Source organism: Sparassis crispa (genome assembly GCF_003851025.1).
Source record: "Sparassis crispa DNA, contig_000001F, whole genome shotgun sequence".
Taxonomy (NCBI): domain Eukaryota; kingdom Fungi; phylum Basidiomycota; class Agaricomycetes; order Polyporales; family Sparassidaceae; genus Sparassis; species Sparassis crispa.
The window spans coordinates 1506816-1532778 of record NW_020939748.1 but is presented as its reverse complement, the minus strand read 5'-3'; the positions used below and the strand labels follow the sequence as shown (position 1 = coordinate 1532778).

At 51.0% G+C, this 25963-nt stretch overlaps 8 protein-coding genes across 8 annotated transcripts; 6 read left to right on the top strand and 2 right to left on the bottom strand.

Moving 5' to 3' along the window:
• Nucleotides 1-214: 214 nt before the first annotated feature.
• On the top strand, nt 215-1838 carry SCP_0204820 (GPN-loop GTPase 3; the record flags this gene model as incomplete). Its single annotated transcript, XM_027754396.1, has 7 exons — nt 215-456; nt 583-662; nt 723-855; nt 914-1057; nt 1362-1470; nt 1549-1671; nt 1797-1838. 7 exons carry the CDS (start codon nt 215-217, stop codon nt 1836-1838), a joined length of 873 nt encoding a protein of 290 aa, XP_027610197.1.
• A 580-nt stretch (nt 1839-2418) lies between these two features.
• Nucleotides 2419-4351, top strand: SCP_0204810 (hypothetical protein; the record flags this gene model as incomplete). The annotated part of the gene is made up of 4 exons (XM_027754395.1): nt 2419-2592; nt 2652-2820; nt 2873-3460; nt 3513-4351. 4 exons carry the CDS (start codon nt 2419-2421, stop codon nt 4349-4351), a joined length of 1770 nt encoding a protein of 589 aa, XP_027610196.1.
• Nucleotides 4352-6555: 2204 nt separating this feature from the next.
• Nucleotides 6556-7412, top strand: SCP_0204800 (hypothetical protein; the record flags this gene model as incomplete). Its single annotated transcript, XM_027754394.1, has 2 exons — nt 6556-7179; nt 7233-7412. The coding sequence occupies 2 exons, from the start codon at nt 6556-6558 to the stop codon at nt 7410-7412; spliced, it is 804 nt and encodes a 267-aa protein (XP_027610195.1).
• A 1254-nt stretch (nt 7413-8666) lies between these two features.
• On the bottom strand, nt 8667-13416 carry SCP_0204790 (hypothetical protein; the record flags this gene model as incomplete). Its single annotated transcript, XM_027754393.1, has 22 exons — nt 8667-8819; nt 8878-9018; nt 9071-9465; nt 9517-9586; nt 9643-9735; nt 9791-10188; nt 10239-10301; nt 10360-10416; nt 10471-10525; nt 10580-11193; nt 11248-11406; nt 11461-11497; nt 11542-11621; nt 11681-11716; nt 11780-12217; nt 12270-12348; nt 12405-12592; nt 12642-12671; nt 12725-12769; nt 12831-12877; nt 12937-13223; nt 13279-13416. The coding sequence occupies 22 exons, from the start codon at nt 13414-13416 to the stop codon at nt 8667-8669; spliced, it is 3603 nt and encodes a 1200-aa protein (XP_027610194.1).
• A 966-nt stretch (nt 13417-14382) lies between these two features.
• On the bottom strand, nt 14383-15017 carry SCP_0204780 (hypothetical protein; the record flags this gene model as incomplete). The annotated part of the gene is made up of 4 exons (XM_027754392.1): nt 14383-14445; nt 14509-14707; nt 14766-14773; nt 14838-15017. 4 exons carry the CDS (start codon nt 15015-15017, stop codon nt 14383-14385), a joined length of 450 nt encoding a protein of 149 aa, XP_027610193.1.
• A 263-nt stretch (nt 15018-15280) lies between these two features.
• SCP_0204770 (P-loop containing nucleoside triphosphate hydrolase protein) lies at nt 15281-17313 on the top strand (the record flags this gene model as incomplete). Its single annotated transcript, XM_027754391.1, has 9 exons — nt 15281-15362; nt 15422-15859; nt 15915-16026; nt 16089-16234; nt 16294-16364; nt 16416-16506; nt 16565-16689; nt 16754-16999; nt 17065-17313. The coding sequence occupies 9 exons, from the start codon at nt 15281-15283 to the stop codon at nt 17311-17313; spliced, it is 1560 nt and encodes a 519-aa protein (XP_027610192.1).
• A 2961-nt stretch (nt 17314-20274) lies between these two features.
• On the top strand, nt 20275-24119 carry SCP_0204760 (hypothetical protein; the record flags this gene model as incomplete). Its single annotated transcript, XM_027754390.1, has 5 exons — nt 20275-21109; nt 21163-21524; nt 23035-23331; nt 23393-24025; nt 24081-24119. 5 exons carry the CDS (start codon nt 20275-20277, stop codon nt 24117-24119), a joined length of 2166 nt encoding a protein of 721 aa, XP_027610191.1.
• Nucleotides 24120-25087: 968 nt separating this feature from the next.
• On the top strand, nt 25088-25354 carry SCP_0204750 (hypothetical protein; the record flags this gene model as incomplete). The annotated part of the gene is made up of 1 exon (XM_027754389.1): nt 25088-25354. The coding sequence occupies one exon, from the start codon at nt 25088-25090 to the stop codon at nt 25352-25354; it is 267 nt and encodes an 88-aa protein (XP_027610190.1).
• Between the last annotated feature and the right edge of the window lie 609 nt (nt 25355-25963).

Sequence of the window (25963 nt, the reverse complement as noted above, 5' to 3'; positions counted from 1 at the left end):
CAAGCTCAGTTGCGCAGCGTCAAATCGCTGGGCGAGTCGTATAAGAAGGTTGCGCGAGGACAAAGGGCGTGCACGATGCCGATCACAGCCTGAGAGTCACCGTCCGGTGGCTGATTGTGATACAGCAAAGGAAACGCGCTGTCGGAGTTCCAATCTGCTCACCACCCGCGACAGCGACCTCGACGTCCCTCGTCGAAAATTGCTGCTCACAACTATGCGTTATGCTGTACTTGTAACCGGCCCTGCGGGCGCAGGAAAGTCGACATTCTGCACCTCGATCTTGACGCACCTGCAGACCGCGAAGCGAACGGGGCACCTCGTGAACCTTGACCCTGCGGCAGAGAGCGCATCCTTTGAGTACGAGCCCGCCATCGACATCCGTGACCTCGTCAGCCTAGCGGACGTGATGGATGAGCTGGACTATGGCCCTAACGGCGGGCTGGTGTATTGCTTTGAGTGAGTGAGTGAGTGCTTCTGTGTATATGCTATTCTTTTCGGGTCTGGAGACGTCTCGGAACAGGAGACGGTCGAGCGTGACTTCGAAAATGCATGGCGTTCTGATCTATGTCTTCTACCACTCAGATATTTGCTGCAAAATATGGACTGGCTAGATGAAGAGCTTGGCGAATACGAGGATGACTACCTAATATTCGACTGTCCCGGTGAGTTAACATTCCTGTGTTCCCCTGCAAAGTTTGTCTTCACAATCTTGTCATCCCAAGGACAAATTGAGCTCTACACCCATCATCCATTTCTTCCGAGTCTGGTGCGGCACCTAACCCGCCTCGGGTTGCGTACATGCGCCGTCTACCTCATCGAATCACAATTCATGGAGGATAAATACAAGTTCTTCAGGTCAACATACACAATATCGATTCCTCCCCTTGCACAGCATCTCACTGAGAATTTGCAGCGGTGTGCTCTCCGCGATGTCTGCTATGGTGAATCTCGAAATTCCATGGATCAACGTTATGTCCAAGATGGATCTGGTAACGAGTAGCACTGAGGACGCCGCGAGTGGACGAAATGGAATTCGCGCCCGAAAAGATATTGCGAGGTGAGCCCCCTTGACCAACTGATACCACTGGAACTCCGGTCGTTATTTCTTGGAGACTTATACTACTGCATTACTTGCGAGTAGTTGTTATTATCGTCGGAGACCGCATCTTGGGGGTCGTTTGCGGTGTATCGGCTGAATTTCTTGAAAACTCATCTCTTGACTTTTCATTGCCGACGCGGACGTGGTACTAGTTTTTTGTTGTTGTCCTGGAGGGCAAGCCCTATGGTAGACAATAACTAGCACATCTGCCCAGCTTGTTCTACGATAATGGTAGCGCTAGGTTACTCACTTTTGCACACAGATACCTCGACCCGGACCCGCTCCTCCTTGTGTCTGCACCCGGAAGCCGCGAAGAGCGCTCAGAGCGCAATTCACGCTTCCACGCTCTGAATCAAGCAATTGTCCAACTCGTACGTGGTTCATTTTTTCTGCGATCAGCTTTAGGTCGAGGGCTGAAAGGACATCTTCTATTGTTTTCACACATGCAGATTGAAGATCACCCACTAGTCTCCTTTCTGCCACTCGACCTCACAAATCCAGACTCCATCGAGACGGTGCTCAGCCACATAGACTACACGATGCAATATGGCGAGGATGAGGAGCCCAAGGAGGTGTGTGACGCCCATTCACCCAAGCTTTGGTTTGATCTCATGATCAATCCCCTTCTTTCTTCCGTTGTGCTGCCCCAACCCACAACTTGATGTCTGCGTCTGTCTGTGCTCAATCATGTGCGCAGCCACAAGATCTGGATGAAGGTGACTTCGCCGACATGGAGTGATGGGATGTGAGGCGCGCGAGGCTTGATAGAAGTTGCGATTCCCGATATAAGTATGTGTCTCTAATTCGTACTAGGTTACCTTGTTTCGTTCTCTCGTGCTGCTGACAGCCAGGGAGGCGCTTCATTTGCAGGCTGCAGTCGAGTTCGTTATTGTTGCTATTCATTACCACCATGTGGCAGACGAATGTCAGCACTGCAGGGAGCATGTTGGCGGCAGGTTTTGACCGGAGTTAATTCAACCGACATCGTGTCTGGTCAGAAAACATCTGGTCCAGAGAGCCGTCCTATCTCGCGGTGCCTCAATTCTCAAAGCAGCAGATTGAAGATCGGGTGAATTGCTTCATATTCGCGGTAAACATCACCCGGCAGTTACCTGGGGCTGTTAATAATGGGTTACATAACGCGTTACTACTTGTGGCGTCCCCCTATGATTCCTTCCGTCGCAACTCCAACACCCAGTCCATCGAGCGTCGGTCGAGCTCACGAGCAGATGAGTATCTTACCTGTGACAACACCCGCCTAGCCATAGCCTTTTAATTTGCTTTTAACCACTATTGCTGCGAAAACACACACGTCGAGCATGGCGAACAATAGCAGTGAAATCTCTTTATTCTGTCTCTTGAGTGGCATAGATTCGGCGATTAAAGTCACTGTCGCGAAGAACTCACACGTTTCCGACTTGGAATTACTCTTCTTGCGGCGGGTGTCGAATACTCTACCAGGTGTTGATGACCACGCTCTCTCGTTCTGGATGGTTTGTCGTTTCATTGATTGCCTGAGCTGCTTGCACTGATTCCGCGCTTCCACATACAGCTCAATAATCCGATCCCTTTAGAGGAAGAGAGGGAGTTCGTGAACATCGCCCCGAAGGACATCGCTCAAATTGCGGTGGAACTCAAGGGTACTCGGCACATCTCGACGTACTTCCCGAGTCAACCTGCTATAGAGTACCTTCACATTGTTGTGATCGCACCACAGAACGGTTAGTTTGTTCCTTAGTTGTAATGCCCGTCCTTACTGAGACTGCCTCCAAGCTCGGAAGCGAAAGCGTGCTCTCTCTCCCTCGCCCTCTCCTTCCCTTGAAGATGAGACAGCTCATCGCCTGAAGAGGCTGGCACTTCTCCCACGAATGGCAGCTTCAACCCTCGCTGAACCCTCCGTGTTCGAAGCTCAAGACTGGGAAAATCACTTGTTCGATTTCAACCGTCCTTCTCAGCCAGGTGGCGTTCCTGTCACTCTCCTTCATCCCGTATTCGGCCAATTTGTGGATGATGCATCGAATACTACACTCACATCAGAGGACTATGATTTTGCATGGGTGCTACGTAAAGAAATGTCCGGGTACTTCCCATGGGGGAGTGAGCGTGCAGAAGTCTTCCGCGAGTTACTATGGGACTCCATCGACATTCCGCTGGAGGATACATCATCCCGTGGAACTGATGGTCACTACCACGTTAAAGGATACTGTGTCGTTGAAACCGAAGCCCATGGCGAGATCGGTGGCAGAGGTGTAGAACCTTACTTGCTGAACGGAATCCGCTATGCACATTTCGTGCGGACGCTAGGTGACCAGATTGGGGGGTCAGTCTTGCCTTGTCTGACCGTATTTCATGCTGGCAAGTGTGCTTGGTCTGCTGTGGCGTGTCACCGAGATGCACTATTCAACTTTTACAGGTCCCTTCATTGGCTTTGCCGGTGCGGCGTTCACCGATGTTGTCCGTCAGGACATGCTTACGGCTGTTCATTCCTTCATATGGGAGCCGCATGACGAGCTTTCGGCAACCCAAGTAGCGCGAGTACTTCGTGCTTTCAGAAACGCTGTCGAATGCTTGAAGCAGTATTATACACAAGAACTTCCTACCATCCAGGAGTTGGACCCCTCTGAATGGCCAAACACGCGATATCCTTACCCTTTCAAGTACCGTCCCATTTCCGCTAGTGGTGATGCCGCCTACGTGAAATTCTCATACACTGATGTCATCGAGAATAAATTAATCTTCAAGGGAAGGTCGGTTGGCAAAGACGAAATCATTATCAAGTTCACGCGCCGATACTCCAAGGAAGTTCACCTCTGGTGCGCGGAGCATGGGTATGCGCCAAATCTGCGTGGCTTCGAACAGCTCCCCGGAGGATGGCTCATGATCGTGATGGACGTAGTCGATGCCTCGTACACCGGCCTTTATCTCGCACAGGCAATACTTCGTCATGGGCAAGCGCAATGTGTCCGTAACAAAGTGGAGGAGCTCGTCCGTTCGTTGCACACGGCCGGATATGTGCACGGAGACTTGCGCGGCACCAATCTGCTGGTCGCACCGCAGGAGAATGGCGATGTAGATGTTAAGCTGGTCGACTATGATTGGGCGGGAATAGCTGGTGAAGTGCAGTACCCCCCACTCATCAACCGCGAGAGTGTGCATCGCGCGGCAGGGGCCGTGTCTGGAAATGCAATAGTGAAGGAACATGACGTAGATATGGTCACTTTCATGTTTCAGGATCATCTGCTGCAGGGCTGACGTTGCACTCGGATTATGTGGAAAGTACAATGCTCAGGGGGTGAGGCCGGCGACGATTCGGTGTACAATATAGTACAATATTAATGGTCTTGAGTGCGCCACGCCGCCCCACCTCGCTCTACAACCTTAAGCGGTCATACCGTGGTGCCAGGAAGTCCACTCGCGCCACCTCTGCCCGTTGAACGTTGAAGTGTCGTGCAGGGCTGGTGTCTAAAGTATGCGCCACATTCCGATTCGACACGACCAGCGTTTCTTCTCGTCGATTCTTGTGGCGATCCGGTGGTGTGTTCTCTTCTCATGTTTTCCCACCGCTCTGGACGCCGTACCTATACGTATACGAGCAGTCCGTACACAACTGAATGGTGGATCCGTGTTCGGTATCACCTGGTATCACTGATCCTGAGATGGCAGTTTGTTCTTCGATTTGCGGCACATACGTTCAGTGGCGTCCAGCGTGCGTACCCGCCGGGCGCGACGATTACATCTCGCCCGAGCACGACGCCCATGCTCCGGAGTCCAAATTCAAAAGCAGGACGCCGTCGAGATAATGAGCAACATACAGTATCATTTCAAACACTCCAATCATTTATTACCGGTGCCAGGCTCGGCAGGTCTGAGGAGCTGCTGCGCAGTGGTATGGACAGAACTCTACTACGCCTTGAAACGACGAACGCAACCTACTATGGCAGTGGCAGCATCGTACAAGCATAGGCGTATAACATATAGGAGATAGGCTGTAGCGGTGGGGGCCGCTGACCACTACTTGAACTAAATAACCTTTTGAGTCCACTGTGGTCTCGACGGCGCCGACTTACATGGTTTCACCACTGCCCGTCTTGTGACGGCAGGAAGTTGTGCCGATTTTACTGCGGGTGCTGATTGATGCAACGAGGGTATAAGCTCATATGTGATACGTGCCTCTGGCCACCACTGGTAGAGCTCGTGGTTATCTTGCCTGAACGTGGCATGGCGAAGGTTCAGCTCCCATGGACAGCCAAACCTGCACGAGACGAGGAGATCTGGAGAAGGACGAATTGGCTATGGCTGTGGTCTCGAGGTCACGCGCGTTGTGCGATGGCGAGCAACGGGGTTTCCACCGTTCACAAATGGGGGCGCTCTAGCGCCCCATGGCTCGTGCCATCGCGCAACGCTGATCACGAAATGGGATATATCAGACATGCATGGAGACGTACTCGGGACAGGAACTTGGAGCGTGATTCAATCAAGCATGGAGGTTCTCCGCGGATCGAATGTCACGGAAAAGCGCAGATCGTGTGTGGATAGAAGGCGCAGCCAGCGCTACTTGGTAACAGCCGCCGGATGGTTAGAGTCACGAGTCGGGGGCGCTGGCCACCAGAAACTAAGCTTGAGGAGGCAGATGTGAACCACCGTCAGCCGTGAGTTGGTGGCACTGTTGACGTCTCTCTAAAAGTGAATGTGCTTCCAGTCCATTCACTTATCTTGACACAGGGACCGATGTTTGGGCGGGGTCGGAAAAATGACAAACAAATCTTCTCCTGCAAGTGTGCTATGCGATAACGTTCAACGTTCACTCAACGGGGTACGGAAGCAGCAGGGTCTTTGTGTGAGCAGCGATAAAGTCAAATGCACGCACGGGCAAAATGGTGGCTGCGGCAGTCGGTATAGCGTGACTTGGGATGCGACGGAGTTGTGGGCGCCGTGAATCTGTAAGCACCACCATAATTGACAACTCTTGGACGCATGGTGGAACAGAATGGGTGGAGAAGAGTGGTACGTGGCCTACAGGTAAGCGCGTGTTGCGATTCGGTGTTCCGAGAGGATGGAACTTATTGTCGTGCAGGTGGATCAGAACACGTTGCTTTGATGAGGACCGAGTACAGAGTACGAGGTGGTAATAATCGCGCAGGGGACGAGCGTGCCGATGAGTAGCACTGCTGTAAGGTAGTCAGGATGAAAGAACTATTAATTGTTGCAGAGGGGAACCGGGGAAAATCTTGAGAATCTGCCAGAAATGGCAAGTACATGTCGGAGAATGGAGATTACAGACCTGGATAGCCATCATATCTCAGATTCCGATCTCAGCTCTGGGTGCCCGGCAAGCGCCAGCTGATGACGGAATCGGCTTGGATAAAGCAACGTTGCCTTGGTACAAATAGGCTAGAAACGATGAACTCTCTCCTTTCATTCTCCACCCTTTCCACCACCACTATCTATCCTTCGCAATGCATTCCCGACTCTACTCTCAACAGCCGACGTATGCCCAACAGCCGACTTACGCCCAACAGCCGAATTACGCCCAATACGCCCAACAGCCGACTTACGCCCAACAACCGACTTATGCGCAGCAGCCGACTTACACGCCAAACCAGTACCTGCAGCCACAAGCGTATCCATCTCCATATCCCGCACAGAACCAGTACATCGCATCTACTCCCAACGTGAACACGAACGCGGCCATGCCCACCACATACTATCTCGCCCCACCGTCGACCGATCACCACCGCTCGCGCTCCCATTCGCGCTCCCACTCCGGCCACTACGAGCAGCCCGTGGTTTACGCGCCCAGTTCGACGCATCGTAGCTCCTCTAGACACGACCACAGCCACAGTTATGGTGGCCATCCTACCGCATACGCGTCCAGCTCTCCCGGTCACTCGAACACAGAGTATTACGATGGTGGCAACAGCGGTCGCAGGCGTCATCACAGTATCAGCGCCGGGCACGGCGGCGCGTACTACCCGTCGAATGCTCCTGTCTACACCGCGCCCAGCACCCACCGACACCGCTCTCAGTCGAGGTCGCGCCATCATTCGCCGCAGGTCATCGATCTTCGTCAGCGCACCTATGTACGTATCCAACTTTGCTCATTCTAGATCATTGCACTCACGACTGTTCGCAGGGTGATGGCTCGCGGCACCACCGCCATTCGCATTCCGCCGACCCTACCGTCGGCGAGCGGCTTCGCAGCTTCTTCAGCATTGGGCCGCACACTCCATACACGAGCCGTCGCACGGAGTATGTTGATGCGCGCACCGGTCGCCCCGTCGACCGCCAGGGTAATCCGATGTATAAGTACTGAGCGACTCGGGACTCGAGCTGTCGCTGGCTTTCATTTTGTCCTCAGTCTAGACTGCCGAGACATTGCTACCGACGTATGCTTCTTTCTCGCTTATGCATCGCATACTTTTCTTCCTTGCTCTTTTCCCAGCGTTGATTATTTGCGGCCGTGTCGTATTTATCTATGGAAAACGCTAAACCATCACGATTGCCGCCTCTTGACGCTCTTTACAATCTGACGATAGCTAACAATATTTCTGTTGTATCGTGTAATTGCAGCCTATGTGCTGGTTTACCCTCCGCACCGATAGTAGTACCTGAAAGTGTAATGTCGTTGTCTTATAGAGATTCGGTTCTAGATACTGTACGTACGCGTTGGACGTTGAATACCATGACTACAGTAGTGCTTTTTCTGGGCAGCATAGCACAACCACTTCGACATTCACATGAGCAGTCGACGCGAGTCCACTGAAATCTTGAGTAGACCCATTGTTGTATGAATGCAGTTGGTAGCCTGAGGTATCTCTTCGGCGGACGTTTCTCCATGCGCGTGGAAAGCTCAGGATTCTTGCCATAGACTCTTGAGTCGGTATCCCAGACTGCAGCATGCGGTGCTCAAGGTAAGCGAGGCGGAACTCCCGGTTGTACACCATGTGAACTGAGTCCTATGATCTCGCTCAAGCAGCTTTCATCCGACGGATTTCCGGCCCCACAACTTTCTTGGGCTGGGACAGCTTTTGCGACTTGCTAGGGAAATTTTGGCCATGTCTTTGTCTCCAAGTTCGTGTCGGCTACCGCGTGGGATCCCTATAGAACAACGAAGATGCGCGATTTCTGCCAAGAACATTCAAATCCCCAGGGATCCTTATGGCGTATACCTGGTAACTGGAACTCAGCAATTGCAACGACGGGAACGACATTGCCGACCGTTCAACATCGTTGTATTCTAGCAAAACTGCTCCTCTATCCACTACATCAATACAACATAATGTTGAGAGGGGTGGAACACAAACACACGACTCTGGGAACGAAGGACGAAGAGCAAAAAGCAGTGTGCATTGGAAAAGAAGAATAAGAAACATTCAAAAGGATATTTGCAGCATTATACCGGCACATAGCATACGCACTGCGTTGGGGGAAAGATCTATCACCATGGAGGTGAGAAAACAGTAAATCAACAGAGCTAAGGTAGAATAATGAAGAATAGGATAGTCGAGCACTGGCACGGATGAAACTGAAGAGAAGGCACCGAAGGAACTTGGAGGACCGGCGGCGATTAAGCATCGACAGTCTTGTTGCGCCCGGCGTCCACCCACATCTGCACCTGCTCCATAATCTCTGTCATGGTCGCGACCACCTGTGCGCGGACCTTCATCTGGGACGGGTCGTCGCGAGGGCCCTCCCAAAGCACCGCAATGCTGACCTCGATCTGTGCCATGCCACCAAATAAGTATCGCTTTCACATGCAACAACATATAGTTACACACCTTTTGCGCTAGCTCCGCCAACGATTTGTTCAGTGCCTCGCCTACCGCGTCTGCCGCACCAACCAGACTCTTCAAGAGCACAGAGGCTGCGTCCGTGAATACATGATCCCTCACGCTGGCCAGGAAATTACGGAAAACCGCCTGGATAAAGGGCCGCTCAGCGCATGTCATTGCAAACTACGGCCAGACTTACCTTCTGGCGTGCGACGCTACCAATGCCCCTTTCCTCCATCGCATCGCGGTACCCCTCGCGGAGCTGGGTCTGCACCTCCGGGGCGAAAGAGCGGCTTGCTTCCTTCTGCTGCGTATTCATCGTGTCGCGTACCACATCCAGCGTCTTCTGCAATGCGACCCGGGCATCCTCGAGGCAGAGCTCCGCCTGCCCGCGCGCACGCTCTTTGAGACCGATAGCTGCGGACTCTTCGACCTCCGCAAGCAGCTTGTTGATCGCATCCAGCGTGGCCTTCTCAAATGAGGCGAAGAGGTCGGACTCGAATACTTTGGACCACGAACTCGCAATGTTCCTAGTGAGCGGGTTCGACAGCTCAACGTTGAGGTCCCGACGCCATGCTCCATCGCGGCGCAAAGCTATAGATCATCAGCTCACGTTGAGATGCGCATTGGCGATGGAAGACTCACTAGCACGGTAGGTGGCCCAGTGCATTGAGGTCGCGAAGGTGTCTGAGGTATCAATAGCAACATTGGCAGCCTGAAGAATGCCGTCCGTGAGGTTAACTACAAATAGGTACAGCCACACGATCTTACATTGATAGCGCCAGCCGCGCACTTTTCTTCCAAACCCTCGCGGAAGCACGCCTTCAGTTCTTCCACGCAGGACTTGACAACAGTCTCGAAATCCTGCCCAAGGGTAATGTCAGGACATCACATACTGCTGAACAACAGCTGAACGAACCTTGGTAAGACGGGGCGCCACACCGGCTGCATTTCCCTGCCGGTCCACCTTTGTGGCTTGTTCATTGAGGCTGTACATTCCCCTGAACGCCATGTCGAGTTCATCATCCATTAGAAACCCATAGGCTGGATCGTCGTGGTCCAAAGCAGAGCTGTCATCCGCCGCGATGGATTCCCACTTCTCGCGCATAGCCTCGCGGTCGCTCACGGTCACATCGCCGATACCTTGCACATACGTACGCACAGAGTTGGCAAAGGTTCGCAAGTGCGTGAGAAAGTTCCGCGCAGCGCGTTCGCGAGAGGAAACAGTGAGTTGGTGACACCATTTCTGCAGCTCCGGGATACCAGTATCTTCTACCTTTGAGAAACATGTGGAATCACCGTCACCCTTGACTTGGCCTAGTAGAGTGTTGGGTGAGAAGCTTTGATGCTGTCATCAAGCTACATACCTTTTAACCGAACATAATCTCTTGCGGAACACGTGAAGACAGGAAGATCAATTTCGTCATAGTCTGGGGGAAAGTAACACAATTCAATCGCTTGCATGCAACGACCAAAGTACAAACTCACTGCGTAGATTGACGGTGGGATCAAAGCTGTCCGGGTCACGCTGCTCAGCAGCCGCATCTGACGACACCCGTCAGTTAAAACTTCGTTTGTACACAGCAGAAGGAAACTGACCATCGAGCTCCTTCAATCCCGTCCGGAAGTCTTCCTTAAGAACATCGCGGGAGAACTGGGTAGTTTCGCATCAGTGCTCATTCGCATCACTCATGAGAGCTAGGCACACCTCAGAGCGCTTTAAGGAACAGAATGCGTTCTTCTCTCTCTGGGCTTTGAGCTGTTTCTTCTTGATAGTTGCAAGCATGTCGCTGGCTTCCTTCCTCTGCTTGCGGAACTCCGACAGTTGGAGGCGGCCCGCCTTGATAGCATCCTTGGCTTCTCCAATCTTTGCTTGCAGACTTTCAACTGTGACCTCTTCAGCCTCGTTATCATCGTCCTCTTGTTCCTCTTCGGAGTCCTCTGCGGATTCAGAATCCGAGTTGTCTGAGCTATCGTCGTCATCCTTCCCATCGTCGGATTGCTTATCGCTGTCAGAGTCGGAGAAAACGAGCTCATCTTCAACGTCCATGATGTCCTCTTCTTCATCTTCGTCTGCGTCGTCAACGACTATCAGGTCGTCCTCACCGTCCTCACCGTCTCCACTAGTCTTGCGTTTCTTGGAGGTACCTTTCTTCTCACCCCCGGTGTTCTTGCGTTTCTTGGGTGTTTCGGAAGTGGTCTCTCTTTTTCCAGACTTAGCAGTGAGAACAGGGACGAAAGTCCGGCCTTCCTCCAGCGCTTTCAGATGTTCTTGGTATTCTGCAAGATATGCACGAACTTCCTTGAGCTGTGTGTCGATGCCTACGTCCAGAGAGTATGAGCGCTCACGCCACATAGACGCGCAATACGACTGACCTTTAGCTGCTGCCTCGGCATCTGCCTTCTTGCCCTTCCATTCGGTGGTATCATCTTTGCATTGGCTTATCTGTTCTTCTATGTCGACGAGCTCGGGATCATCTTCGAGGTTTAGGGCGCGGATAACTTCCGAGCAGGAAATGTCATCGCACTTAGAAGCTACGAGCAAGTGTGAGAATTCGGTCGTCGCGACACAAATGCCCGGACGCTAACCAACGAAAGTGATGGCGTTCGCATCATAGCTGAGAAACTGTCAGGAAGGAAGCCAACTGAGAACAGCATATGTGTACTCACTTTCCGTCTGAGCGATTCCAAAGGCGCACAATATGTAAGAGAAACTTTGCGTGATATGGGCACGTGCAACCACTCACCCACTGCAGGAGGAAACAAACGTCAGTACTTGACTTGTTACGGATACAAGATAGACACCTACTCATTAATTGCATCTTGAACGCGTCACCCATAAGGTCTGACAAACGGTGGTCCCGCGTGAGCTGAAGAAATTAATGACGATACAACCAGAACATCTGACCTCGAGCCGTCTTGTCGTCAACCGCGCGAGTGATCGGTGCGAGGATCCACACGCAGTCACACTTCTTCATATAATCCTTGGCAATATTGTTCCTTGCCGCATTCGAATCGGCGACGCCGGGCAAGTCAACAAGGAGCGCACCCGTCGAAAGAGCGGGAGATTGACAGCGAACGCCAACACCTCGGATGAGGGGCCACAGAGCGGGGCCGTCGAGATCATCCTTGTACTTGGTGCTGTGAGTGGCACCGCTGGCTGCGCGGATCTTGTCCATGAGGCTCTTTTCTTTCCCTTTATCCGTGTCCTTCTTCTCCTTCGACTTCTTCTCTTTGTCGCCGCGCTTCTGGTCCTTGGAATCTATGTATTTCGCGATCTCTCTACCGAAAGTCTTAGGGTCCTTTGCGGTAATATGCTTGGTAGTGCCAAGGATATTCTTGATCTCTGCAAATTCATTAGTTAGTACTGATACACTGGGATACGGACATCTTCGTACTGATATCCGAGGAGATAATTTGATCAATTGTCATCTTCACGAACTGCTCCGGAATGATGGAAGGATATACAGCGTGTACCTGTGAAGTATCGTGACTGAGTAGTTGACTTGTAGATATCTCAATGAAGTATATACCTTAGACCAAGCGACTCCAGCTTCGGTGCGCATATCGGTGCTTCTCTTCACTTTACCATCTTCATCCACCATATCATGTTGAAGAACAACGAGTTCCTCTCTCCACTCTGTCTCGGAGAGGAAGGACACGTTGGCATCAATGGTACGCTTGGTGTGATAACCAATTTCCGTAACCACGGACGTGCAGGCTGACCTCGGGGGATTAGAACTACTATGGCCTTTCAGTTAACAACTCACCCCTCATTCCGCTCGTCGGAACAATGTTGTCTGGCAAGTGATATCAGTACGCAATACGAATAGGGTATGTCATACAGGCTTACCGTCGAGAATAGCATTCAAGACGGAGGACTTGCCAGCACCAGTTGCTGAACGATGAATTAATCAGAGCACGCCCTACAATGAGAACGTAATGCGCTTCGGACTAACCTCCGCATACAGCGATCATCGTTGTAGGAGCACCTTGACTCTGAAGACTACATTACGGAATTTATCAGAGTCCAATGTACCTCGGTTGGTTAAGAACAATGCGTACCTCTCAATTTCCCTTAGCCACACATCTTTACGTAGCTTACTACCTAATTCGAGCTTCTTAATGTTACCTTTGATTCTCTCAACCATGCCCAGGCCTTCCTTAAGAGCATCTTCCGGGACATACTGGATGTCGTCCGGTGATGCATAGACCTTGTAGAAAGCACGCGGAGGCTCTGGATTGGCAACAGTCCCTTGGCCACCATTTTGAGGAACAGCAGATTCGGGTTTCACATTGGGCAATGCAGGCGCGCTGTTCAAAGGAGGAGACGTAGAACACGCGTCGGATAGCTAACATGACATGAGGCATGGTTTTGTTGGTGGGCAGAGCGCGTAGAACACGTACAATTTGGTTGGAGTCCCGTGTCTCTGGCTTGACCAGTGTCGTGGCTCTCGTGTCAATGCCGGCGTTAGATTGCCACGCTGAAGAGTCGGCCAAAGGAAGAGCGTGTTGTTCCTGTGGCTCGGGTTTGATGAAAGGCATGTTCTAAAGACAACGTTAGCCTCGCGAAAGTACCGTGTGGCCCCTTGTGAGATTTCGCAGACCTCTAAGCGGAAGCTTACCGTGGCCTCAGTTGACACGCCTGCGTTCTCTTTGTAACTCATGGCGATATCGCCTCTCGTTGGAACGCGTTTCCTGGCAATCAGGGAAAGACGGTAGTGTATTTTGGACAAAGTTGATGCTTTGGCGTGGGGCTTTTGCACGCGTCCTGTCACACCGCGCCTTGTCACGTCACTCATTCGTCAAGAGGCTGCTTCCTGGATGGAACAACGTTGAACGCGCGCGCGATCTTGATGATGGGCTCGTCAACCTATTGTGAGCTACTGCTCAAACGATCACCTCCATACAGTTCGTAGCATATAATTCAGAAAATGCAGGAAAGATGAGTGAGGGAAGAATACCAGCCAAAGGAGCCTCAGAGCGCGCCATTTAACAAGAATGTGTATGCAACACATTCTGCCTGGTTTACAGAAAAGGTAACAAAGAGCGGAGAAAGAAGAGCATGAAGTGATGATTGATCAGGGGTAGAGAGCGTGTAACTGGAGCATGAGGCAAAAGAATAGTTGCCAACGCTGCAACGCAGAGGGGCATTACCTATGAAGCCGGACGCATGATTGTCGAATTCCTTCCAACTGGCACACTGTCCTCGGCGAAACACTCGCATTGCTCTCCACGCATACATTTTCGATTTTGTCTCGCTTACTGTCTCGAAGTATATTCAAATGCGTGCCATGGAAGACAGGAAGCTGGACCACCGCAAAATACGGAATGGTGTGAGTGTGCATGCTCGACGTTCGATAGGCTACATACTTTGTCCGATGAAACCGGATAGATTAGCTGTCTGCATCTCGATGATAAGTAGAAGGGCCGTTGCGCATGCCCACTGCTATGATACTCACCGTCCCGAGCAGAGATACATCCTTTCGCATGCTTGCTGCCGTCTTAGAACTATTTGTGGTCAGAATGCCCGAGTGACTTCCCAGGCTGTACCCTATCTCGAATCCGTTGTTTCTACGTAGGAAAGTGTGGTCAGCCGTCCACACCGACCGTGTACTTCCACTTTGGGACACGCACGAGGACCTTCAGCTCAGGGAACCCGCCCTCAATCTTCCTGTCCCAGACGAGGACAGGTGGGCAATCTGCGAGGAACAGCCACACGCGGAACCTGCCCGCGGTCGCGTCTGAGTTCAGCGGGAGGATTGTGATGGACTGCAGGATGGGTGCTGGGAATGTCAGGAAGAGCTCTGTCGACACCCATGTCGCGCGATGCAGCCTGAGTAACAGTAGCGCTCAGAATTCGGGAGCTGTGGAATGGCATCGGCCGTGCTCACCAGCGACACTGTGCAAAGATCGAACGCAGTTCATCCGTAGTTAGAAGAGCATCTATATAGGCAGGCACTCACTCTGTCGCAGAACTCGATGGTGATACTTGATGTCGGAGGCGAGGAAGGGGGTACGAAGGTAGAAGCGTCAAGTAGGTCGTGTGCCGGTTGTGCGGGGACGGGGTATTCTTGCACCAGCGTTGATGACCCTTCATGTTGAATGTCAGGTATGCACTCTACGCAAGTGCCTGGATCCGCCATATTTGCGGTAGCAAGATAACGTAGTAGGTAGTTGGGTGCTTGACGAACTGGGTGTTAAGACAGGGAGGAGGCTCGAGCGTGGGTCGGGCAGTAGTCGTGATCACGAGACCGAGTGGAGGCACGCGTTTGGTGCGTGTTGTTTACGCGTTGTTGACTGGCACCTTCACCTCGACCTCATTCAAAGTCTTTCATCTCGGAAGCACAATTCCTCAGAAGTTTACAGACCACTGTGAAGCTCTGCACAATTTTAGACATACTCCAACATGATTGAAGACATTCAGGACTTCACCATGGCCCCGCCATCCCCGAACCCAGAAAAGCCACTGACAATTTGGCCAGTCCACAGTGAGCGCACGCGACCTCGCAGCATATATAGATGTGTCATACTACCTTTGCTTTTGCAGTCGAAGTACGCATACTCCCATCGGCGACCTCGCGCTTCGACACGATCCGCAACACCGTCCATACGTACCTCACATCCTCCCTCTCGCACATCTACCTGCCTTCCACCATCCAAGGCTGGGAAGACGTCCCCCTCCTCGCATCCTCAGTTAGCCGCATAGTTGCTTCAGAGTCTCCATGCCCCTCTGCCTCCCTCCCAATAGAGCAGACCGCGCTGCAGATCCACGTGTACCAGCCGTCCGACGCGGCCGCGTTCGAGGAGCTGGCGAATGGGGGCCCTCGGAGCGACGGCGAGGAGGTCATGGCAGCGACAGTGTGCGAGCTGCCGAGCCTCTCTTGGGAAGGGCTGTGGGAGAGCCTCATCTACTCGGACGACATCAAGTCCCGTCTGCTCGATTATATCTACGCCACTGTGGTCTTCAGCGATGCAGACGTGGACTGTGAGCTCTCCCTGGCAGATTTCTGGGGTGTGTGTGTGTGCTGATGTATGTGCAGTCAATGTCGTCTCGTGGAACCGTGTCGTCCTACTGCATGGCCCCCCAGGGACGGGCAAGACGTCCCTTTGTCGTGCGCTCGCACAAAAGCTCTCCATCCGCCTATCCCACAGGTAAGGATCTCGAACCCACTTGCCAGCATGACAGGTGGACTTGTGCACTGAACGTATCTCAGATATTCCAACGCGCGTTTGTTGGAAATCAACTCGCATTCCCTGTTCTCCCGGTGGTTCTCGGAGTCGGGAAAGCTGGTGCAACGACTGTTCAGCAGCGTGATGGACATGGTCGAGGACGAAGAGATGTTCGTCATCGTCCTCATTGGTACACTCTAGTTCCATTCGTCTGCATCATTTTCACTAACCTATCTCCTTCTAATGTAGATGAAGTTGAGTCACTGACGGCAGCTCGAGCGGGGGCTATGGCCGGGACAGAACCGTCTGATGCACTTCGAGTATGTACCGGGATTCAAAGCCCTGGTCCTGGCAATTGAGTATTTTCATAGGTCGTCAACGCGCTCCTTACCCAGCTGGATAAGCTCAAGCATAAGAAGAACGTCCTCGTTATGTCCACGAGTAACCTCGCGAAAGCTATCGGTGCGTTATACATTACATTCATACGTTCCCGCTGGTTCGCAAATTGACATCTCGCCAGACTCTGCATTCGTCGACCGTGCTGATATCGTGCAATACGTTGACCTCCCGCCCCGTGAGGCGATATACGAGATCCTACGCACTTGTCTGTCTGAGCTGATCGGGAAGGGGATTGTAGCGGATGTCGTAGGCCTCGATTTCCTCGTCCTTTCCGTAACGAGCTCTAACTCGTTCTGCATCTAATTACCAGGAAGTCCCAAGCCTAGCTCAGGCCCAACTCTACGAACGCACCGCTGATTTCTCCGATCCCTCCTCCATGACCCCCGCCTTCCGCCTTCCCAATTCCCAGCCGACCTCCCATCCATCTTCCCAGCAATCTCAACCGGGGTCCGAACACGCACATCCCCAGACGAACGGGCACGCGTCCGCACGCGATTCGCCAGAAAGGTCCAAGAACGTCGCACTCAGGCTGTTCGCGCTCGCGCAAAAGTGTCGCGTACGTCCCATCTCTCCGCTTTCTCGCCCTCGGTAGCTAAACTGACTGCTATCACACCAAACCAGACACAGGGGATGTCCGGCCGCTCCTTGCGCCGCCTGCCCGTCCTCGCACATGCGCGCCACATCGGGACCCTCCCAGTACCCGCGCCGAGCAGGCCCGCGCACGCGAACGGCGAGAAGGCGCGGAAGAGGGCCGGGGTGGCGACCGAGTACCGCGGCACTGCGACGCCCGTGGAGGTGTGGCTCGGCGCGATGGAGCGCGTCGTCGAGGATCAGGTGGCAGAGAGGGACCATCTCGAGCGGACACAGTGACGTTTGGCTACTAAGGCTGCCTGTCTGCTTTTTCGGGTTGACTTGGATCGTGCGTTGGGCACTCACTTTCTGGCTTCGGTCTGCAAGGTTATAGCATAGCTCAGCCATACTGTATCCCATTGCATTACATCAGAAATCGCAGGATGTAGCTTATTCTCTCAGTCTTGATATAATCAAAATTTCCGCCGGGAGGTTTGGGAGATGTCAATGCCCGGGACGATGAGAAGTTCTGGAGGACAACATTTATTTCACAAGCTACTCACACATATTCGTCGTCGCAGATCACAAACTGCAAGTACAAAGTGACAGAACGTTTATTTAAATGTGTCGCAAGGGTTTTGTACAACAGTATGTCCGTTCGGAACGAGAACTTCCGGATCAAGTTACAATAGGAGCAGAACCATCAGTTGACCACTTCCGCGTCATCGTCGTAGACGATCTCGGCTGGGCCTCTGGAGCATATTCACATCAGTATAAGAGGGATCGAAGAACGAACGCGAGACCAACCGCCTCTCTTCACCCTGTCCCGAAGAAGAGTGAGTATTAACCAATATGCAGGACAGAAGGGGATAAGAGAGCACTCACATCTTCGATCCAGCTGAGCTGTGCTTTCAACTCAGTAAGACCGCACAGAAGCACGATTTTGTAATCCTGTGAGTAGTACACGTCGTTGATTCCATGCTGCTTGGCTTTATATACCTTCGAAGTGTCAGCATGGACGGTACAAAGCACCGAGAAATGCTCTGGTTCTGATATTGAGTAGGCGAAATTTGTGGAAGCGATTATCTGCGACTCACCGGGCTCTATGTCGACCCAGCGCGGGTTTTTGGAGTGCCCCCTATAGCAAGTGATCTGTGATTTAATCTTGTTCAAGGTGGTAGCCTGGTGTGCTTCCTTGTAGAACGACTGAGCCATCTCTTCGTTCTCCCGGGTTCGTGTTCCCTCGCGTCGACTGTGAGCATGAGAAAGTCGAGCAAAAGTAGGTTTGACTCACCTTCGGCAGGATGATATGATATGCCTCTGGAAGTACGCGGCGGCCTGAAGGACGCGTGATAACAGTGTTGGACCTCTCCAAATGCTCTGCATTTTCCTCGTCGAAATGCGTGCAACACTCCGCACCGTATGTGATCCGAGCCACGCGGGCTGATACGTTGTGCTCTAGATAGAATGACACTGCACCCTCGGCAACAGCTTTGTTACTGGAGACAAGCAATGGTTAGCACTCAAGGCCCAATGTAGTCCAAAGTTGTGAACAGTACGTGTGGGTATCCGGTCGGAACAGTGATACATTCAGCGCTTGCAAAGAGGCTTGGAGACGCTGGAAAAGCCAAGGGCTTGCAGCGAAACCTCCCACAAGGAATGCAACCTGTCGACTTCTGAGTACAACTCGAAGCAACAAAATGCAAATGCCTGACTGTGATTGGATTCGGGGCGCTTCGGCACTGGTGTTGAACAGCATCCACTATAGCGTCAATCGAAGGCTCAAAAAAACCGGCAACGTCTTTCCTATTATGAGAAGACGAATGAGTGATATTTGACCGATCTCACACGCAAAACGCACCCTGCAAGTGTCAATTGACCTCTTCTAATCTGCACCGCAGGATCGTTGCATCTCATCGAGCCGAATTTGACATAAGACGGCTCATTTGAGCTCTTGAATATAGGCTTCGTGGACTTCTCAAAGTATTCCATGATCGCCTTTAGGTCGTCAAGATAGGCCGAGTTGCGTAATAAAGCTGATGTATGGCAAGATATTATAATATGTTCAGATGTTCGAGCACTACATCCTTACCTTGTAAGAATGTATATGCTCTCGAGTTCACGCTGATAGAACCGTGCATGATACCTTTTATATCGGAGATGGAGAGAGTATGAGAAAACGTGAACAACAGATGACTCACAGTCCGGTGATGAGATTTCTTCGACCGATAACGGCGAGACTGAGGCGAATGTATAGCTACTGAGGTCTATCGTACCACCTCCGGCATCTATAATCATCACGTTCTGTCCATTCTGTGAACAGAGCTCGTTACCGGTAGGTTTTGACTCCTCTGAGAAACGTACCATCAAACAAGTTGAGGCGAGGCCGCTCCGCATACAGTATTGCAAGCTGGCTTCGCCCTCCGTGACAAAGTGAATGCGAGAGTGACCGGCATAACTGTCTTTAATAAGACCACCTGCGACAGCAGCACGTCTCATTTTGCTCTGCTGGATGCCTTCCCAACCATTAGGGTGGCTGAGAATAAACTCGATCTGATCTTGTACGGAATTCCAGATCTGCTGGCCATTGGCATGCGTTTCGGTGATGTAGCGGCGCGCGCACGCGAATAAATACTCCAAGAAATCCGCAAATACATCCATTGCTGTTTTGCCCACGGGAAGCGGAGGAATACTTTTCTTATTCACGTCTGCAGTATTAAGAGTATCCGGCCGCAGGTGCAATTTGAACCTGATCAGGGAAAATCGTCAAACACACTAAGATCATAGAGAGCTGTATGTACCATTCCACAAAGATCCAATATTCACGTTCGGCCTGCAACACCGTAGCAGGAACTCCTACCTCAGCGCCAACAGCGCGGATCTTCCCCTCCTGATCATAATACATGACAGAGGGAATTTTCGAATCCCCAGCGGCATTCTCTTGGCCAGGAAAGCTGGAAAGTATGAGTTGAAATGTGAATTTTCATCAACCGCAGAAACAATTACCGGGTTACTCCTTGTATTTTGGGAGTTCCGCCTGGATCAAGCAATGCATACGAAATTCCGCTATACGTAGTTCCTACATCAAACGCTAGAACCAACTTGCGACGGGTCCCGCTATACGGTTGCAGGGGGGAAGGAGACATGATGGACGTGGATGAAAACGAGGGGATTCATTCAGGGGCAATCGAGGTAAACAGTGCGAAAGACCGGGACCCCTAAGATGTGACTTCACTGAGCCACGTCTCAACACCCTTCCTCATGTTCTTTTTCCGGGGAGTGGGTCATTCGTTCATGACAGTTTTTGACAATAACCACGCCCGTTTGGATGGTCCACCGGTCGTTCACAGTGTTCGTCCCGGTCCCCCTAGCGCAGAAATCAACGCATTAAAGCATGAGTTGCGAAAGTCAAAGGCGGAGGCAGAGGTGCAGAAGCAGGCGGAAGAGAGACTGAAGGATCATGGCAACAAGCTCCAAGAAAAGGTGAAAATATTACAGGACAAGATCGAAACCATGGGTATCGAAGACCGTCATGTACATTCTGCATTTCGTCGTCTGGAAGATAACGACCTCCGTCAGAAAGATTCCCTCAACAGAATACGAGAAGAGTTGCAGCGTACAGCACAGCTCTCATCAGGATACAAGCATGAGCTAGCGATCTTGCAGAAGAAGCACGAAGACGTCCTCGCATTGCTTCACATCCGGACTTCCGAGCTCCACGAGGCGCAGCAATTCCTGTCCAAACCCGACGACACCTCCGATGCTGAAGTCATGCGAACCGTTGAAAAACTCGATGCGGAGATATATCAAATAGCGGCGCAAATAGCAAATACTGTGCAATTCTCTCGCGACCAGAGGATGCAGCCGCACTTGGTCGACCAGCTCGCTGAAGACGCTGGACTGGCGGATATTTTGGGACTAGCATTGGTTCAATTGCTCAAATCGAAACAGCATCACGAAGATCCGATCTGTGTTCAGATAGCGCTGCAGGCATGCATGAGCCAATACGCGGCTTGGATGATTCAGACATGGGATTTTAAACCTCGCGGGGAGCAGAGACTCATCGAGAAGATATACGCAGGAATCATCCAAGATGGTAAGCCGGCAGCGCTGAAGAAGACGCTGCCCCTGCTGACTACGTCGATGCAGAGAGCCAGACAGTTTCGGCTAGATGGCGGGTCCTGACTCGATCATATCTCAGGACACTTGTTGACGAGGGTACCATGACGCATTGGCTGCAGTGTTTCCTGATCGGCCACATCAGCGACGTTTTACGGGTCTCGGGTCTGACCGACGACCCACGCGAATTGTGCCAAGCCGTCGAACGACTGTTCGGGAAGCAGATGCGATCCATTGTCAAACTGAGTCTGGATATTCGAGAAGCCGCTGGAGAGAGGATCATGTCTGGGAACGTAGAAGCGATCGTCATCAAAGCTGGGACGCCTTTCGATCAGCAGCAGATGGAGGACGCATTTGCCGAAGAAAGGGATGTCAAAGATAAGGAATCAGTGGTGGGCAACGTGTTGTGTTCTACAGCACTCGGTCTGCAGCGCACGGAAAAGAGGAAGAGCGAGCAACCGCATGTTACGATGCTGTTGAGACCGAAAGTTGCTCTCGAGACTGTGGTCGAAGACCTGCAAGGAGCATGATGGATTGCATCGCGCGATGTTTTGGAAGTAGTATGTCATCTACGTTGCTCATCATGTGGGGCGAACTGATGACGATTAGAGCAGATCGTGCATCTGGAAAAATCACTTTGGCTACATCGCCAACCCCCAAATATGTATGCTACATGGTGCTACAGAGTGCTACAAATCGGGCACTTGTTAATGTAGCTTACATATCTGAGGGGATTTTTCCAGATGTGTGGATCGGAAGTAACAGCGTACGTACGTGTAAGAGTAGCTTTGACCTGTATATTGGCCACGTTTATTACGGACATCATTGTCCAGACTTCTCACTCTACGTCGATTCGATGCAAGGGCTTGAAGCTTGAAGCTGGAAATAAGCTCCCAGGATGAATTGCGGACCAGGGTAAATTCAGACACCTCTGGGCACACATGGTGCTTCCACACCGTTTGGTCAGCGAGCCAGTGAAGGTAATGAAGACAACACTGTAACTGCTGCAAACATATAGGTTTGGGAAGGGCATTCATCTGTGCTTATACCCGCAAATCATGGCACGCACATTGAAGTCGGAAGCCACGATGCGTCGGGCGCTTATTATTACTTTGCTTGCAATATGATCGCAAGGTCTCTCCACCCTTTAATCGTCGTATTTTTCGATTCCCCGGTTCGATTTCCGTGTGCCTGAATTCTGCACGACAATGCAAATTTGGCGACCACGATCTCTGCCGCGAGTACACGAGGGAAGCGCCGTATGGCAGGCTCCTAAAACCATCCGTCGCTATAGCGTTCTCGCTCCTACATCCCAACATATGTTTTAAATGATCATGTGACATATGTTTTATGCGACTTACCTGTTTGAGAGACTATTGCCGGAAAAGGATAGCCGAACGAGAGGAAGAGAACACTATAGGACGGCTGGCCAAACTGGTCGTCCGAGGATATGCCGAGCGCGCATGCCCAGAGTTTCCCGCTGGAAATCTCGAATAAACCCCAGGCTCCTAAAACCATCCGTCGTTATAGCGTTCTCACTCCTTTATCCCAACATTATGTTAAAAAAATCATGTGACATATGTTTTGTGAGACTTACCCTTTATATCGAAAATTACCGGATTAGGACGAGCATTAAGAGGAGGTGAATGCTATAAGACGGCTGGCCAAACTTGTCGTCTGAGGTTCTTTCGATCTCAGTGAACCTCAAAGAACTTTGCATTTTGCAGTTCCTAACCCTAAGATAAGTCTTGTCGCATACCAAATATATCGTCCCAATTCGTAACCTATGGTCACAACTCAGTACTTCCCAATTCGTAAAATTCCTCTAAGTCCATCAGCCTCGCTGTCATCTGACGTCCTCCTTACATACTATGGCTCGCTCACAAATGGTCCATCAAGCAGATCAGAGATCTCGTTAAGGCGAAGTTCAACAAACGTGCTTGTCTCTTTCAGATCAAAGTAGCCCAGGCTCTCATGGAAAGGCAAAATGATGTTGTCGCCATAGCAGCAACAGGTTTTGGCAAGACACTATCATTTTGGATTCCGCTTCTTATGGCGTTGGAGGATGGTGAAGATAAATTGATCATTATCGTGACTCCTTTGAATATTCTGGGAAAGCAAAATGTTAACTTGCTGCAGCGAGCGAACATTCAGGCCATGGCAATAGATGCCCGCAATGCAACCAATGAGGTGTTTGAGGTATGCATGACCCGTGATGTAAATATTCTGACCCAGATTCATTAATGAGTCTAAATCTCAGGACGTACAAGCCGGGAAGTATCAGGTTGTTGTTTTGAACCCGGAGATCATCATGGAGGATGACGGTCACTGTGAGAAGCTATGGAAGAAGCCAAAATTCACATTAAAGATCTTACATGTCATCTTCGATGAGGGACACTGTGTCAAGGAATGGAGTGCATTCAGAGAGCAGTACAAGCATGTCGGGGCTCTTCGGTATCTGATACCTGAGACAATCCCATTCTACGTTGCATCCGCTACACTGCCATCAACAGTCCTTTTAGATGTTGGAAGGATGCTGCAGCTCCGCGAAGGATGCACTGAACATATTATCCGCTCGAACGATCGCCCTAACATTGCAATTTCAGTTCGCAAGATGCAGCTTTCAGCTCGTTCATTTGAAGATCTCAATTTCTTGATACCAGAGGACTTTAAGGATGGCGACCCTCCTCCCTCTAAATTTCTCATCTTCTTCGACAATATCAAAGAAGCTGAGGCTGCTGTCAAGCATCTGCGTTCTCGGCTACCCGAACCACTCAGGGATAAGATCAAGCATTTCCGCTCGATCATGATGCCGGAGTATCGAGATGACGAGTACGATGCACTAAAGAACAGTGACATATTTGGATTATGTGTCACCGACTCATTTGGAATGGTGCGTCTCCATCCCAGAAGCATCTTGTATGGCACTCAGACTCAATTTCATGCAGGGCCTTGATCTCCCTGACATTCTGCTGATCATACAATAGAAGGGACCATGTAACATGAACACCCTATGGCAGCAATTTGGTCATGCTGGAAGGGGGATTGAGAATGCATTTGCAATACTTATTGCCAAAAAGTCACTATTCGATGATGAGATAGAGAAAAAGAAAACAAAGAAAGCAAAACGAAATGAGGACACAGCTGGAAAGAAGCGGAAACGACTGCTTCCATCTCGAAATGTGCCTACCAAACGCCCTGTGGTTGCACAGATTGATACGCATTCCCATCCTGATCAGTCCATACACCCTCTGAATCCAGATGTTGAAGACCACGCGAGTGAGAGCGATCACGATGAAGATTCAGACAATGAAGGTGGACGTACTGGCCACAGTCACAGCCACATACCCACTGGTCCTTCCAATGCTCCGAATCCTGCATATCTGATCCCCCTGGTGCCTGCTCCTATAGTGTCTTGCTCTACATCTGCCGAGTCTTCTACTTCAAATCTCAGTGGGCAAGAAGCATGTCAGTCCAACATGCAAGCACAGCCAGTACCGGTGGCGGTAACGGTTGCAGATATAGAAGAGGAATGCTGAAAAATATACAGCACACCAGAGAAGAACCAGGGAAATCTGAACGCACAATCCAAGGAGAGCCGAGTCATACAGCCAGCCATACTCGATCTCATTAATGCCGAGAGTCGAGGATTGAAGTGTCGGCGTAAGATAGTGACACTCTTCTATTCAAATGATAAGCGCGGTGTGTTGACAGATATCATCGATAATCGTTTCTCACGCTTACCTCCTCAGCCTTTGATCATCAGGAGTGCGACCCAACTGACCCTCACGGTTGCCAACACTGTGCCCCCAGAACTCCCTTGATCTGCTGTGACCTTTGTCATCCGGTTGCATTCCAATATATTCAACAAATGTCCCGAACGACCACGCAGAAATCAACTAGAAAGTCACATGTCAAGGATTACAAAGCTGTTCATCCTGACCACGACCTCCGTATGGCGCTCTTCCAATGGCGCGATGAAATCACAGTGAAAAAGTTCACAGAGTCCGCGTTCACGAACTTTGGTGGTAACCTCTTCCTTCCGACTACAATTGTGCAGCGCATTGTAGATTGTGCACATGCCGGTAAGCTTACCTCGCTCGAGCAGCTGAAGAAAGAGGTTGCATGGAGGAAGGATTGGATGGATGAGTACGGCAAACCAATACTTGAGATCGTGCGTTTATCGCATCCGCTACATCAGGAAAACCCCACTTTTTCTTAAGAGGACACTTATATAACTTAAATGGACTTATGGTCCTTATTTAAGGACGTAAGGACAAAAAGGGCCTAAGGCATATTCCCTGAGTGTCTGAAATTCGACTTATTGAGACTTATTTCAACACTTATGGACTTAAATAAGGGTTGCCAGACCCAAAAGTTTAAAAAGGTCCCTAAGAAAAAGTTGAGTTTTCCTGATGTAGTTTCTGATATCCCGCCCATGCATAATCCCCTGCTGGAGTCGGAGAACATTCCTCCTACTGTTTCTGCTTCAAATGTGGGAGGGAGTGCTCAGATGAATGTCGCCTGGAAGCGGAAGCCACCGACATGTAGCAGTTGTGGGCAAGTCGGACATTACAGTAGGTCTCATTGCCCTGACTCCAAGGTATGAACTCAGTGCTTTTCACAGAGTCGAACCGCAACTGCCCTAGTCAGTGAACATGAACTTTCTTCTCCCGCATGTAGTTGCTGAGCTTGTAGAAAGTTTGCCGTATCTTTGGTGCGGAGTGTCAGTACGTGCGGTGATCGAGTGCAAACATGTCCTCAAAATTAATATGAACTACCTTGTAGACTTCAATGAGTGAAGACTCCTTCAAGATTCGCTTTTTTGTAC